Here is a 16465-nt window from a genome sequence, read left to right as displayed (position 1 = left end):
TGCAGCAGGTGCGCGCAGCTGCGAGGGCTCTAGGACGCGCTACCGGTTGTCCCAGCAAACTGTGAAGAGAACCCCCAAATACCTCCGGTCCCCCCTAAATACATCGGCGCCCCTTTCCAAGTCTTCCTTCTCCCCTTGCCACACAGCCGCCCTACAGGGAACTGACCTGGACTCACCTCCCCGGGCGGAGGGGGATCTTGTAGGGCCTGAGCTTTTATAGCAGTGAGAGAGAATATGGCCCATAGGAACACCGGCACCGCAGATCCGCCTCAAGTTCCTGCTGGAAGCGCCACTGCACTACAGAAAGCACACAATGTGGCAGCTGAAGGATCCAGCAGCAGAGAGCCAGGGAGGAGAAATCAAGCACCGCTCAATGGATGGTCGCCCTTTCCCCGTTTTTGTAGAAGACAGGAAGCAGAGTTTCTGTAAGTTATTTCTTAATAAAGACTTTGCTTTTTTAAAGTATAATTTGTGTAGGTGTTTTTTTTCGTTCTGTACTATCGAATTTTTTTTTTAAAAAATTTTTGATGTTACTGGTCCTTTAAGATGTTGACAAACTACAACCCACAGGCTAGTTAGTGCAAAAGTAGATAAATTGGATGCCCGGAGGTTCTTGGATAGTAAAACAGGTGAACAGGTTTATTATGCCAGATGCAAATGACCTCAGGTTTACTCACAATACTTGTAGGATACAGCAGATGGAACCACAATGGACAGAGTGGCCCACACAGTCAGATCAGAGCATAAGGTATCAGCAGACAGGGGTAATTACTTCTCCTTTAACCGACGTTGCCAGTGAGGGGATCGGGATCAATCAGGTAGGGTACAGGTAGTCCTTTGCTAACCTAGATGCCTATCAACTGAGTTCCCTGCTCTAAAGGCAAACAGGCCTTGTGGGAAGCTACTCCCTTCTACAAATCCTTGTTGGAGCGACAACTGCTCTTACTGCTAAACCTCTCTCTCTCACTCTCCTAGAGAGTCTATTACAGGAGCTTACTATGCTAGCTGTTCCTCATTCATGGGTTGCCTGGTCCCGACTTAGATCTCCAAAGGTACAGGTCCCTTTTGGGTAAATGGCTTTACTGGGCCTATGGTGATCCCAGGCTCAATGGGAATCACCTAGAAGCATAGAATCAAGAGCCAAAGAGGAAAAGGTCACTCCCTACACAGCACTATATAGCAGTGTGGCAGGGGAGTGTCATTACACTCTTTGTCCAATAGGTGAGGTGGTTACACTTAAACTGTTGCAAAGGCTTGTGCACAATAACAAAGGATAAGAGAACTACGGTACATAGAAAAGGTAGGGGATTAACTCTATAGGGAATGTAGATCCTATAGGTCCCTACATAAATCTGACTTGTCAGTGAAGATGACAGAGAGTCTGTTAGCACAGAGTAGACAGGAGAGCGCAAAACTATTTCTTCACAATAGGAAGATTTTAGAGCGGAGGGTGGGGGAGAATGCATCATTCATGAGTGATGGGCAGCCTGCCCCAGTGCCCTGTGATCAAAACATCAGTGCAGCTGAGATCGTGAGCTCAGTGAAATGCAGGGTTAAACTGTGAAAGTTGGAATTTACACCTCCCGCACGGCTCATCCCGGAACTTCCCCCACCCCCTTCTCACTAATATGTTTGTATTGTAAGAAACACTTATCGATCTTTCCCCATTGCTGGTACAGGATCTAACGCAACTCACGCGAGTGCAGGAAGTTCTCAGGAGGAAGTTTTGGCTGTCACAGGAACCCCCGTGATTTGCACATGCAAAGGTCCTATCCACCACAGTCGCCCGCCCCCCCCCCACGGGTTTTTTCCTGGTGCCCCGGCAGGCCAGTCCGACCCTGTGAACAACTAGTGTATATTAAAAGGGGGGTCCCTACCAAATTTCATAAAATTTGGGGTCCCTGGATAGACGTGTATATCCCCTTCCACATATGCGTCCAATAGCAGGACAATAAAGGTCAGAAAAGTACTTATTTAATTTTTGCATACATTGTTTCCTTTGTAATGTGGTACTTTATGTTCTTTTATGAAGCTCTAATAGTGGATATCCTGTATCTAGTCCAATACTCGTTTAATTGCTAATTTTATTGTTACTGTAATTGACATGCTGAACAGTTATATGTGTTTTTTTCCTTGTATGCCAATTTTTAATAAACTACCTGAATTTAAAAAAAAATATATAGCTGACTGTTCAACATTACAGTAGATTAGTAAACATGGGTATGTCTCGTTTTATTATAATTTGATTTGACTTTTAAAAAGTGGTTTTATAAATTACATTCAAATACATTAATCTGAAATGCACAGTTTATTTGAAAATATGCACAGGTTTATTTAAGTTGAGGCTGCACTCAACCTTACATAAAATCACTTTTTAAAAGTATAACATTTTCAAAAAAGTGTTTTGGCTCTTGTCCATAGATGTTATTCAGTTCAATTGTGTTTAAATATTATGCTTACCTCTAAATTCAAGTCCTCTGAGCTGGAATGTGACAAAACCATTTCCAATTTCAATCAGATGAACTAATGCATTCAAATAATCAGATGTCAAAATAAAACAATCTCCAGAACTATAGTTCCCCCATCTTCCTAGAACAAGATCTCCACACAAGGACTTCTGGAGTGATCTTGTAAGATGTTCATAAAAGATTGAGTTCAGATTATTGTCATCATTGCCTAATATAAAAAAGACAAATGTCATAAATATGTAGTTAGCCAATATTTTCATTTCTAAGTGTCCAGATTACATGTCTATTAAGTGCTTGTGAACATGGTGGCCAACCTATATAGCTGATCTTGATTTTGAGTTTTTCAAGTTCCGTGTCCTTTTTTCTACTGGAAGTAACCTGCCCCTCTCCAGTTGATTCTATAAAGCCCTTCTTAAAGGAACAGCAACACCAAAAACTGAAATTGTTTCAAAGTAATATAATATACTGTTGTTCTGCACTGGTAAAACTGGAATATTTGCTTTAGAAAGACTACTATAGTTTATATGAACAAGCTGCTGTGTAGACATGGGGGCAGCCATTCAAGCTGGAAAAAGGGAGAAAAGACAGGTTACATGGCAGATAACGGAAACACCATTGTATAGGACAGGATATATCTGTTATGTGCTATGTAACCTGTGCCTTTTCTGCTTATTTCCAGCTTGATTGGCTACCCCCATGGATACACAACAGCTTATTAATAGTATTCTTACTGAGCCAAACACACAGCTTTTGTCAGTGCAGACTCACAGTATATTATAAGTTAATTACATTAAAAAGCTTTAATTTTTTGTTACTGTTCCTTTAAATGCATTATAGTTACCCATTTTCTTATCTCCAGTATATGTTGTATTGCAAAGCTAAGGGGCAGATTTAGATATGGTCGAATATCAAGGGTTAATTAACCCTCGATATTCGACTTCTGGACAATGTATAAGAGTGACTGGGGGATTGGCAGCTGTGCTCTCAATCTCAGCAAGGCACCCCCGCTCCAGGTGTAGGAAATGAAGTCCATTAACAAGAGAGCTGAGAGAAAAGCAAACGAAGAGGCAGAACTTGCTGCTAGGTGCTCTTTATTGCACACAACATGTTTCGGGCCCACAGCCCTTTATCAAGTGTGACACTTGATAAAGGGCTGTGGGCCCGAAACATGTTGTGTGCAATAAAGAGCACCTAGCAGCAAGTTCTGCCTCTTCGTTTGCTTTTCTCTCAGCTCTCTTGTTAATGGACTCGATATTAGACTGCCGAATGTAAATCCTTCGACTTCGAATCGAAATCGAAGGATTTACCGCAAATAGTTCAATTGAACGAAAAATCGTTCAATCGAACGATTAAATCCTTCGAAAATAATTTTAATCTATCGATTGAACGATTTTTCTTCGACCAAAAAATAGTTAGAAAGCCTATGGGGACCTTCAACATAGGCTAACATTGCACTTCGGTAGGTTTTAGGTGGCAAAGTAGGGGGTCGAAGTTTTTTTTTAAAGAGACAGTGCTTCGACTATCGAATGGTCGAATATTCGAAAGATTTTTAGTTTGAATCGTTCGATTCGAATTCAAAGTCGTAGTCGAAGGTCGAAGTAGCCAATTCAATGGTCGAAGTAGCAAAAAAAAAAACATTCAAAATTCAAAGTTTTTTTTATTCTATTCCTTCACTCGAGCAAAGTAAATGGGCCTCTAAATGTTTAGTTCTAGTCGAACTAAAGACCCTTACTAAAACTTCAAGCATACACTGTTTCAATCCCCATGCTTGAATGTTGAACCCATGCCCTGGAATTACCTGCATCCTTTTCAATTTGATTCACCAGTCTGGTATTTGAATGGTCAACTCTTTTTGTGCTGTGAATGAATCAGAAACAAACCAATTTAGCAAAGAATTAAAAGTTATGACTACAAGACAAGTAATGAAATTTGTTAGGAATGCCATACCCCCTGAGTATCTAAGGTACAGGCCCAGACTGGTAATCTGTCTGTTCGGGCAAATGCCAGAGGGGCCGCTCTATTGTGTGCTCAAATGGGCCGCCTGCTTCCTTATTAGATGCGGTCTGCTATTAAACCCTGCCACCAGGGGTGGGGGAAGCAGAGCTGGTGCTGAAAGTGGACTGGAGAGTGGGTCAGCAGTCTGAAGAGCAAAGAAACATCAGCAAAGGCTCTTAGGTGAGCAGCAATTCTTTGGTGGTCAGGGGGTGCATTTGTACTGTACATTGTGAGCTGTGTGGCACTTTGAATGTTATTAAGCTGCTTCAGACACAGAGTTTCCCATAAAAGGCAAACCTCAATTTTACATTTTCCAGTGGAACAGGAAGAAAAGCAAATCTTAGAAAATGTAAAATAGGGTTTGACTGTAGTGTAGAAGGGGAGGCAGGGAGCAGTGTTTTTTATCAGGAGGGCAGAAGCTGTGACAAACATGATATTAGCCTAATGTTGTAGTCATAAGTGTGACATGGAGGCTGCACAGTTTTACTGGAGTATGTTATGGAATGTCCTATATATAGCAACTTTACAATTGGTCTTCATATTTTAACTTTTTTCAAATTATTTGCTACCTCTTTCTTCTTTCAAATGGTGGTCACTTACTATTGCTCTGAAGGGCTACAAATGTATTGTTATTCAGTAACTTCAGTATTGTTATTCATAGTCTCTCATTCAAGCCACTGCCTGGTTTCTAGGCTAAATAAGACCCTTTGAAACTTTGCCTTTAATAAATAAACTGGGGCTAATTTACTAACTAATGCTAAATTGCTCCAGAGCAGGTCACTTAGACCTTCAATTTAATTGTAAACTGTTGACTGGTTTCAATAGGAAACTGCACTTAGACCTTCAATTTAATTGTAAACTGTTGACTGGTTTCAATAGGAAACTGCACTGATACATTTTAGAACCTACATTAGTATGTAAGTACTGCTGTTTTTATTATTTTGAGTGCCCTTTTGAAGGCTGAGAATTTGCACTTAATAAAATTAATTAAAAATTACACTATAGTGTTACCATATAAAGGCACAAGGCTACAGGCTTAGTTATACAGGGAACTCTGAGTATCACTCATGTATTATAAGGGATAACATTTCCCTACTGTAAATGATAAGGATATTAGAAGTCACTGAGGGGTTATGTGACCATATAAAGGCACAAGGCTGCAGGCTGAGTTATACAGGGAACTCTGAGTATCACTCATGTATTATAAGGGATTATGTACCCCTACTATAAATGATAAGTATATTAGAAGTCACTGTGGGGTTCTGTGACCATATAAAGGCACAAGGCTGCAGGCTGAGTTATACAGGGAACTCTGAGTATCACTCATATATAGAGATGGCGAGAACTGTTCGCCGGCGAACTTGTTCGCGCGAACATCGGGTGTTCGCGATCGCCGGAAGTTCGCGAACGTCGCGCGACGTTCGCCATTTTGGGTTCGCCATTGTTGGCGCTTTTTTTTGCCCTCTCACCCCAGACCAGCAGGTACATGGCAGCCAATCAGGAAGCTCTCCCCTGGACCACTCCCCTTCCCTATAAAAACCGAAGCCCTGCAGCGTTTTTTCACTCTGCCTGTGTGTGCTGAAGAGATAGTGTAGGGAGAGAGCTGCTGCCTGTTAGTGATTTCAGGGACAGTTGAAAGTTTGCTGGCTAGTAATCGTTTTGATACTGCTCTGTTATTGGAGGGACAGAAGTCTGCAGGGGTTTGAGGGACATTTAAGCTTAGGTAGCTTTGCTGGCTAGTAATCTACCTTCTACTGCAGTGCTCTGTATGTAGCTGCAGTGGGCAGCTGTCCTGCTTCTGATCTCATCTGCTGACTGCTGCAATAACAGTAGTCCTTGTAAGGACTGCTTTTATTTATTTTTTTGTTGTTTTACTACTACTACTACTACTACTATAAGAGCCCAGTGCTATTAGTCTAGCAGTGTTGGGGAGTGGGACTGGTGTGCTAATCTGCTGCTCCTAGTAGTTCAGCAGCACCAACTTTAATTTTTTTTTTTTAATATTCATTTTTTTTTATTTTACTTTTTTTTATTTTACTACCGCTGTAGTAGTGTATAAGTTGACCTTTTAGGCATTATTTGCCCTGTAGGCATTTTTGCCCAGTGTGTTTATTCAACCAACTGCCATCTAGCTGTGTGACCTTGTTCACATTCTGTCTAAATATCCATAATATTACCGTCTCCAGAAAAAACACCGGAGTGACTTTTTTCAAGCAGCCATAATATATTTTACGTAATCCGTATCCATCGCTGTATTAGTGTATAAATTGACCTTGTAGGCATTATTTGCCCAGTTTTTTTGGCCGCAGCCACTGAAGCACAGAGGCCAGAAAAAATATGCCATATAAATGCTGAAAATAGTCATTTTTTGCCATACGTTGACTCAAAATTACTATTTTCAGCATTTATATGGCATATTTTTCTGGCAACTGTGCTTCAGTGGCTGCGACCAAAAAAACTGGGCAAACAATGCCTACAAGGTCAACGTATGGCAAAAAATGACTATTTTCAGCATTTATATGGCATATTTTTTCTGGCAACTGTGCTTCAGTGGCTGCAACCAAAAAAACTGGGCAAACAATGTCTACAAGGTCAACGTATGGCGAAAAATTACTATTTTCAGCATTTATATGGCATATTTTTTCTGGCAACTGTGCTTCAGTGGCTGCGTCCAAAAAAACTGGGCAAACAATGCCTACAAGGTCAACGTATGGCAGTTGTTTAAAGAGAACAGTAGATTACTAGCCAGCAAAGCTACCTAAGCTAAAATGTCCCTCAAATCCCTGCAGACTTCTGTCCCTCCAATACAGAGCAGTATCAAGCAGATTACTAGCCAGCAAACTTACTATCATCTGTCCCTGAAATCACTAACAGCTCTCCCCCTACACTATCTCTTCCAAGCACACACAGGCAGATTTTTCAGATACATTTTTGCCCTTGATCCCCCTCTGGCATGCCACTGTCCAGGTCGTTGCACCCTTTAAACAACTTTAAAATCATTTTTCTGGCCAGAAATGTCTTTTTTAGATGTTAAAGTTCGCCTTCCCATTGAAGTCTATGGGGTTCGCGAACCGTTCGCGAACCGCTCGCATTTTTGCGCAAGTTCGCGAATATGTTCGCGAACTTTTTTTCCGACGTTCGCTACATCCCTACTCATATATTATAAGGGATAATGTACCCCCTACTGTAAATGGTATGGATATAAGGATATTAGAAGTAACTGAGGGGTTCGTCTTTGACCATATAATTTATTGAAGTTTTAACCCAATGTATGTGTATATATATATATGGGTCCCTATGAAGAAATTAATGATTCAATCCATTAAACTTGCGGCACTCCTATGTATACACATGAATAGACCCAATCATCTAACTCCAATGCTAGAGCAGGCTCTGAACATCTGGGACAGGATAATATAGAACATAGTAACATAGTAAGTAAGGTTGAAAAAAGACACACGTCCATCAAGTTCAACCTTTTTTTTTTTTTTTTAAATCTGCCTAACTGCCAGTTGAAGCTATTATCCCCACCATTGCCCAGCTGCTCCTATCCTGCTTAATCCAGAATTCCCCCCAGGCTTAGATGGGAATTCCTTTCGGTGGTAGGAATATAAAGGCTTTACAACGCTAAAATATATATGGCCTATTCAATAGCTCCATTTCCCTCCATCTGGGGAACTATTTGTTTTATCCAAGTGCAGCTCATCTAGTGATCTGCCTAAATCTCCTTCCCAGGCTCGTACATAAGGTAGTGTTGATGGAGAATAGGTATCTATGATTATTTTATGCAAGCGGGATAGTACTCCTTTAGAGTAGGGGTAGATAGCACATATCATTTTCTAAATATGATGAAGATGGTGTACCAGAACCGTTATAGTTTGATTTCACATAGTGCTGCACTTGTATAAAACAAATAGTTCCCCAGATGGAGGGGAATGAACTATTGGATAGGCCATATAAGTATTTTAGCAGCACAACCTACTTGAAACTCAACAATTAACGGCCCTCCACCACATAGGCCAGAAAAATTCTGATCCTTGGTACCACAGAGGTTGGACAGCACTGTTCTAAACCATTATGGAAGCCAGCGTTGACCACACCTGTTGAAACCACATCCACTTTAAACCACACCCATGTTACCACGAGAACTTTTTAGAGCATGTCCACATTAATTTTAGTAGCACACCAAAAAAACCAAATGGTTCGTGCTCAATGCAGGGATATCACTCATCACTCATAAGTGCAACATTTAAGTCATATTAAAACATACCCTTAAATCCATATACCTCCTCCTCCCATGTGGATAGCACAGCACACCTCAGCACATGATTAAATGCCTTAGGGGCCCCTAACAACAGTTTCCAAATACTAACAAACCCCGAGAACAAATCATATCAGGCTCACACCCCATAAGTAGCGTAGGGCACACACACCGTAGAGCATACTAGAGCATAGAGTATAGATTATAAGTGTGAACAATGCAGTTTACAGTCTGAATTTGAATGCAGATGCTTGTTAATCTCAGTACTGCTACCTTTTAAATCTTAAACAAGATAACAAGTTAAAGCAGGCAGAATTTCATGTGGGGCCCCACAAGGGGGGGGGGGGTTTGCGGGCCTGATTTGGCTCGCAGGCTGCAAGTTGGACAGCACTGGTTTAGAATGTGGGATTCAATAGCTCATACTTAAATTAATACTTTGGTATGTGGTCCCTACCAGACTACATAAAACAAACATTCAGTTCAATCCATTAAGTTTTAGAGGGTGCAGAAGTGAGGGCACAGCATACCATATGTGGTGGCAATGTCCCAAAGTACGAACATTTTGGACTAGGGTCTACGAAATGATCTTTTCAATAATGGGAATAAACCTGTATAAGATATCAGACCAATCCCTACTAGGGAACAGAATCCTGAACATAAATAAATACTCAAGGATCCTCGTTGCCCAAATACTCACCACACGGTTTCAAGGCTTGGAAACAATCACTAAAAATAAACTGAATTGCATCCTAGTAAAAGTGACTAGCATCTTAAATGATAGACAAAAACAATTTCAAAAAGTTTTTGACCCATGAATATGCTATACAGCTGGACATTGGTGTTTTAGCAGAGTTAAAGATGTGATAAATTCCTACAGATGTGCTCTGAATTATGGTTAACAGAGGGACCATCTGCAGAATGGGAACACACTTTAGTCAGATTGTAGATGCAGCACAAAGAATGTACCTGCATTTCAACTCGATTCCAGATTAGTTTAAGTATGTTAGAAAAAGTCAGCGTTACCTTGTTTGTGCTGCTGTTGTCACTGGGATAAAGTCTGATCCCTATCTTTGGGTAGGCCCTCAACTTACCCTAAGTTCATGGGTAACACTGTAAGGGGATGAAATGTGAATTAAGTAATGTTAATAACTAGTTTGGCCACAAGGTGGCAGTGCTTCCTAAATTGAACTGTGAAAGTTGTTGGTACTGAAAAGGGAATAAAGCATGCAGGAACAGAAAATACAGTGGTCAATCTGGCAGTGGAAAGGTTAGGCAGTCTTTGTTAGGCAGAGGTAAGGAGAAAAGGTTGTGCTACTGTCTACCTGTTATGAAGGAGTCTCAGCAATAAACTACAACTGTTTAAGAGAAGGTCTTCCATACCTCGTGTGGAAAAATGTAAATTTGGCATAGTGCGGCAGGGTGGAAGACTCTGGAGCTGTGACTTCAGTGTCAATTATGCTCTTTCTACCGGTGAGTGCTGCATTGGCCAGTATACCCAAGTTTGATGGAAGGAATGTGACAGTGGCAGCCGGGGCCGAGCTGCTGCAAGGGACAGCTTTCTTATAAAAGGTGCCCACTGCGCATGGAGCTGACTTAGCATTGGGCTCACTGGAGGGTGATGCATGCAAGGCAGTGCTTCAGCTACCAGTGTCAGTAAGAAGTTCCCTAGATGAGATAGTGGCCCATCTGGAGGGGCTCTATGGAGAAGTTGCAGTAGACACACACAGATCTATACATCAGGTTCTATACACAAGTATAGAGAGAAGGAGAGACACAACTTCCCAGTTTGCAGTGGCACTACGGGAACTCTGGAACAAGATAACCAAGGTGGATGGCTGAGAACTGGCTGTGGTGACTGATCCGGATAGCCTCCTTCAGACCAGTTTGTGTCAGGCCTACACAAAGCAAGAGTGAGATCTGCGTTAAAAGAAGTAGTGAGCCAACACTGGCACCTTTTTCCGGGTTGTTTTGTTGGAGGCTATAGAGTGGAGCCAAGAAGAGAAAACAAACTCCCCAGAGCGCCCCCCAGCTGCGACAGTTGCTGTCCCCGGGCCGAGTTAGCATCAGGCGGAACTTCCCAGGGACTAGAGGTAATGGTAAAAGAGAGAGTCTCTGGCAGCAATACGGGAATAAGTGGCCAGCCTCTGCCAAGTGAACTCATGCAGGGATTGTACGTCCCTTCTACTAAACAGCTACCTCACCTCACGTAGGCATGAAGTGGTGGTGTCCATGTGGGTTGGTACTCAATCTATGATGCAAGGGGCTACCATGCTCATTGAACCCTGTGCTGTCAGTGGCAGGCGTGTTGGAGACTGGCTAGTTGCTCCCTCTGTGGGAAAGGTGCAAGATGGCTGGGAGCCTGTGTGAATAATGAACCTGGGCCCTTCACCAGTGACTATGTTCACCAACACTATTGTGGCGGAGGTGTTTGTGATTACTCCAGATGATGTGGTGGATGCTGCTGAGGTGAGCTACTGCCCGCAGGGCTCCACAGGAGCCAAATGGCTTCCAGATAAATCCCAGCAACAGATGATCCTTCAGCAACTTCATGTGGCCTGCTTGTGTTGACAGACTTGCAGCGGCAGGCCCTGAGGGCTGTGCTCCTGCGGCACTGGGGGGTATATGCCTGTGATGATGAGGACTCTGGATTTACTTCAGCAATTGATCACCCCCATTGAGACTGGAATGTCCCCCCCAAGCCAAGAAAGGTACAGGAACATTCCCCCAGCATTGTACCAAAAAGGCAAGAGCTTATTGCCCAAGATGTTTGATGTGGGCGTTATCCAGGAGAGCCAAAGCTCCTATGTGACTGTATGAGTTTGACATTGGACTTGACAAATGCCCACAGCACTTTTCAAAAATGAATGGAACAGTGCCTGGGAGACATGAACTATGACAAGGTGCTCATATATGTAGAGGTGTGGGACAAATCCAAGGCAGCAACTGGACTGCAAAACTTCTTTATTGGGGCTTTTCCCAATAAAGAAGTTTTGCAGTCCAGTTGCTGCCTTGGTACACAACATGTTTCGGGCAGCGCCCTTTGTCAAGTGTGCCCTTGACAAAGGGTGCTGCCTGAAAACATGTTGTGCACCTCTAACCCCAATAAAGAAGTTTTACAGTCCAGTTGCTACCTTGGATTTGTCCCACACCTCTACATATTTCTACAGATTGACTCAAATGGGATATCACACACAGGATAGGATTTGGTGAGCTCCACTTGTACTCTTAATTGCTCATATATCTAGATGACAAGGTTATCTTCTCCTGTACCTTTGAAGAACATGTCCTATACTTGGATGCTGTACTAAGTCGCTAGAGGCATTTGGGTTGAAGTTAAAGCCCACGAGTGTTGGTTGCCCCAAAAGCAGTTGGCTTCTGACCCAGGTAAAATGCAGGCCATCCAACGTTGGCCCCCTCCCACAAATGTAGGGCAATTGAAGTCCTTCCAGGGCCTGACTGGATACTATTGGTGCTATGTTAAAAATTTTGCCCGCTTGGCAGCCCTGTTGACCAAGCTACTGGATGGACAGGTCACAGAAAAAGCAAAGAAACGCCAGGTGACCCGACAGAGCAGCAGAGAGCCTTTGATGGGTTAAAAACTTTTCTGTCGTCCACTCTGGTGCTGGCATTATAACCTACCTTCCTGCTTGTATACAGATGCCGGCCTGCAGGGGCTAGAGGATGTGCTGGCCCAGGTCCAAGAAGGGAAAGAGAGGGTGATAGCATATGCCAGTTGAAGCCCGAGACCCACCAAGCACAACCCAGCAAATTACAGTTTGTTCAAGTTGGAGCTACTGACTATTGTTTGGGCTGAGAAGTTTGCTGAATATTTAGTGGGGCATCATGTGGACATTTACACAGACAATAACCCATTGGCCTACCTGGGCTCTGCAAGACTAGGGGACTTGGAGCAGTGTTGGGTGGCCCGGCTGGCCTAGTTTGACTATGTGATTCACTATAAACCTGGAAAGTCTTACCAAAATGCAGATGCCCTGGCCTGTAATCCCACAGATATACCGGTTGGGGAGCTGTATGAGGAACAATAGGGGGTTGAGATTCCCCCTCTGAAAGTAAGGGCTTGAGGGAGGCTGTAGGCCTCGGTTATACAGGTGGCAGGGTGGAAGGCCCTATGCAAGAGATCTACATTGTGGATGAGTGGAAAGAGGCCCAAAAAAGGATTCTGCACTCCAACAGGTACTTAATTGGATGAGGAGGGGTAGCGACCCCCCTGGCCGGGTAAGGGTACGGATGGCTCCAGTTGCTAGTGCACTGCTGCGGTATTGGGACAGGCTGCAAGTGCACAATGGACTGTTATACCATCAAAGTGAGTGGGAGAAGGAGCGGCAGAGGGCTTGACATTTGGTGGTCCCTGCAGCCCAGCTGCAGGAGGTGTGCCACATTATGCATGAGACTGGGGCCCACTTCATGGTAGGAAAGACTGAGCAGCTAGTCCGGTGTTACTTGCTCCTGAGCTAGGTGTGGTGGTTAAGGAAGTGTGCCAACAATGTGCTTCATAAGGCAAAACCAGACCACACCACCCCTCTACAGATCCGCACTTGGGAGCCTTTTGAGCTAGTGGTCATGGACTTTGTCACGATAGTGGGGGCGCTGGGAGGGTACCGGTATGCCCTTGTGTTAATTGACCATTTCTCTGAGTTTGACGTGGTAGTGCCCACAAAAGACCAAACAGTCCAGACTACAGCTATACTGACGTGGTTTCATGTTATAAGGCCATACAGTTGCCCCCAGCAGTTCTCGCCAGACCAGGGTCCAAATTTCGAGTCACATCTGGTCACTGAACTATGCAGGTTTCAAGGGGTGAGCAAGTCTTGCACAACTACTCCTAGGGCAACGGGGTCTGTGAGCCTTTTAATTGGACATTGCTAAATCTGTTGCGAACCCAGGGGGAGGAGTACCATGATAGGTGGCCTGAGGTTCTGCCGGACATAGCATGGGCTTACAACAACACAGTGCATGCCACTATTGGGTATACTCCATTCTTCTTGCTGTTCGGTAGGCAGGCTAGGCTGCTTTTAGACCTAATACTACCAGCAGCAGAGGAGTCCTTGGAACACAGCCCAGAACAGTGGATACGGATGCTGGCTAGGCAATTGTGGGAGGCACGGAATTTAATACTGAAGGAGGACGCAAGGAGGTGCCACAAGTGGAGCCAGCACAGTTAAAACCAGGGGACTGAATATTGATGCGGAACCCAAAAGCAAGGTTCGAGGTTGGAACCTGATCCTTATATAGTGGTGTCTCAGCCACACCAGAATTTTCCAGTCTATCTGGTAGAACCTCAGCTAAAACTGTGTGTATTTCAATCCACCCCGGAGGAAAGACTAGCTGAGCCGGGAGGGGAGTCTGAGAAAGCCCCCACCTTGGCACCGATAGGGCCACAGCTTACTTGGTGGGCATTACTGTCACTGGGCGCATTTAAGTTCAGTAGCCAGGCAGATCTTCAGTGGAAAAATGTATGCTTTATTTTTAAGCAAATGCAGAAATTAATGTGTGCAAAGATGCAGTATACACTTTCACTAGCAGGGGGTCAGCAGTAACCCTATAAGCACACACCTGAGTTCCAGAACAACCTCTCACAAAGGCTTAACACAGACTCTTAATGATTTCAGTCTGCAGATTTTTATAGCTTCCAGACTGCTCTATGCTGACACCATGTGATCAGCATATACCCTATAAATATTCATTAAGAGAGGCTGCCCACCCCTTTAGGAAGTGGCTTCTCTGGGAGCTCTAGGTAAGTGCTTCATGAAGCTTTGTACAATCAATTGCACTATTATATATAAAAGTAAAGCTTTCCATGCACACTCTTGTGTAGTAACTTGTAACAAACATAGCTTTCAATATACAGCTGAGCCACATGATTCAAACAAAGTAGGCCTCAGTTTGTTAACAAAAACTAGTTTACACCTAAACAAAGTATTTACATAAATTATACACATAGCTATTTACACAGTTTTCTGGCCAGCAAAGTTAATAAACATTAACAAAAAAAAACTAAATTCACCCCATCACATATCCTTGTGAGGACTCAGTGGAACAATTGCAGCGTGTGCCTTTACACGGGCACGATCCGGCGCAGGCTCGCATTCAAGCTGGCGTATCAACGCCCGCGCTCGTTGCTGGTGGATGTGGGGGGCACGTTTGGACGCACATGCACGTTCGGACACATGTGCACATTCTGATGTGCGCAGGTGCTCTCTGTTTAAAGAGACACTCAGGCCTAGGCTCAATGCGAGGTGATCATCTTTACTGACACTACGGGGCAAATTCATCAAGGATCGAATATCGAGGGTTAATTAACCCTCGATATTCGTCTGGGAATGAAAATCCTTCGACTTCGAATATCGAAGTCGAAGGATTTTGCGCAAACGAACGATTAAATCCTTCGAATTGAACGATTCGAAGGATTTTAATCCAACGATCGAAGGATTATCCTTCGCCAAAAAAAACTTAGCCAAGCCTATGGCGACCTTCCCCATAGGCTAACATTGGGTTCGGTAGCTTTTAGGTGGCGAACTAGGGGGTCGAAGTTTTTTCTTAAAGAGACAGTACTTAGACTATCGAATGGTCGAATGGTCGAATAGTCTAATGATTTTTAGTTCGAATCCTTCGATTCGAAGTCAAAGGTCGAAGTAGCCCATTCGATGGTCGAAGTAGCCAAAAAAACACTTTTTTTTCTTCTATTCCTTCACTCGAAGTTAATGAATTGGCCCCTACATGTTTTGTGACTTCTGAGAAACTTCTGATTATGACTTCAGCTTGCTCCTGACTATTCTTCTTGATTAACCCCTGGATTGACGCTTGATTCTTAAAACCACCTGTGTATGACCCAGCCTGTTCCTGACTCCGTCCCTTTCGTCTGCAGTTTAGTGCTGAGACTGTTTATTATTCTGTGGACTCACCAGCACTCCTGCTATTCCTAAGCTGGGATCGCTCTGTCTCATCTCCAGGGCGCAGCTCAGTGGGAAGCATGGGGGAGGCTAATACCTTCAGACTCACCATGATACCTGACAGTATCACCTTAACATGGAGTCTGTGGATCCAGCCCCTTTCCCTTTGGAAATTATTGCTCAGCAGATGGCTGGCCTCACTCGAGCTGTTCGGGATCTACAGGGAGGCTATCAGCAATTGCAAGCTCAGATACAAGATATGACTGTTCCTGCTATTTCTCACCCTGGGCTCTCAGTTCCTTCTGCCACTCTAGCTGTAGCATCTACTTCTGCACATTCGACAACCGAACCAAAGATGCCACTCCTGGAGTGTTTTTCTTGAGATAGACTAAAATTTCGGGCCTTTGAAAATGACTGTTGACTTATGTTTACCTTAAAACCCCAGTCTTATGCAACGGAACAAGTCAGGGTGGGAGTGGTAATCTTGCTGGTCGATTTGAGCAATCAGATTGACTGGCGTTTGAGAGAAAGACGTGCTGAAAGAGCTGCAACACCCTCTTTGGGAACATCTTGGGTATTGCCTAAAGCCCCCCTTTCTCCGCATGTTACTACCACTCCTCCACTGCAAGTCTTCCAGAACCTATGCAGATCGGACTTATCAGAACGGCCATCTCGGCTCAAGAGAGAACCCGGAGACGAGAAAACAAATTTATGCCTTTGCTGTGGTCTTTCGGGACATTTTTTGCGGGACTGTCCTACTCTGCCAGAGGGTAAGCCTTTCTACCCAACATGTCTCCCGTCCTCATCTTCTATCACTCAGGACTTACCTT

General features: G+C 43.7%; 1 protein-coding gene across 3 annotated transcripts in view; it reads right to left on the bottom strand.

Moving 5' to 3' along the window:
• Window positions 1–16465, bottom strand: part of pcnx2.L (pecanex 2 L homeolog) — a 643210-nt gene that overhangs the window by 111155 nt on the left and 515590 nt on the right. For all 3 annotated transcript variants that reach the window (XM_041562821.1, XM_041562822.1, XM_041562823.1), the window contains 2 exons: window positions 4267–4325; window positions 2461–2676 (listed from right to left, as the gene is read on the bottom strand). In XM_041562821.1, the coding sequence (XP_041418755.1) occupies window positions 2461–2676; window positions 4267–4325 (275 nt within the window). The remainder of the gene's footprint in view (window positions 1–2460; window positions 2677–4266; window positions 4326–16465) is intronic.

This window comes from Xenopus laevis, chromosome 5L (assembly GCF_017654675.1).
Source record: "Xenopus laevis strain J_2021 chromosome 5L, Xenopus_laevis_v10.1, whole genome shotgun sequence".
Taxonomy (NCBI): Eukaryota; Metazoa; Chordata; class Amphibia; order Anura; family Pipidae; genus Xenopus; species Xenopus laevis.
The sequence above is the reverse complement of the archived record's forward strand: the minus strand, read 5'-3'. Positions and strand labels throughout refer to the sequence as shown.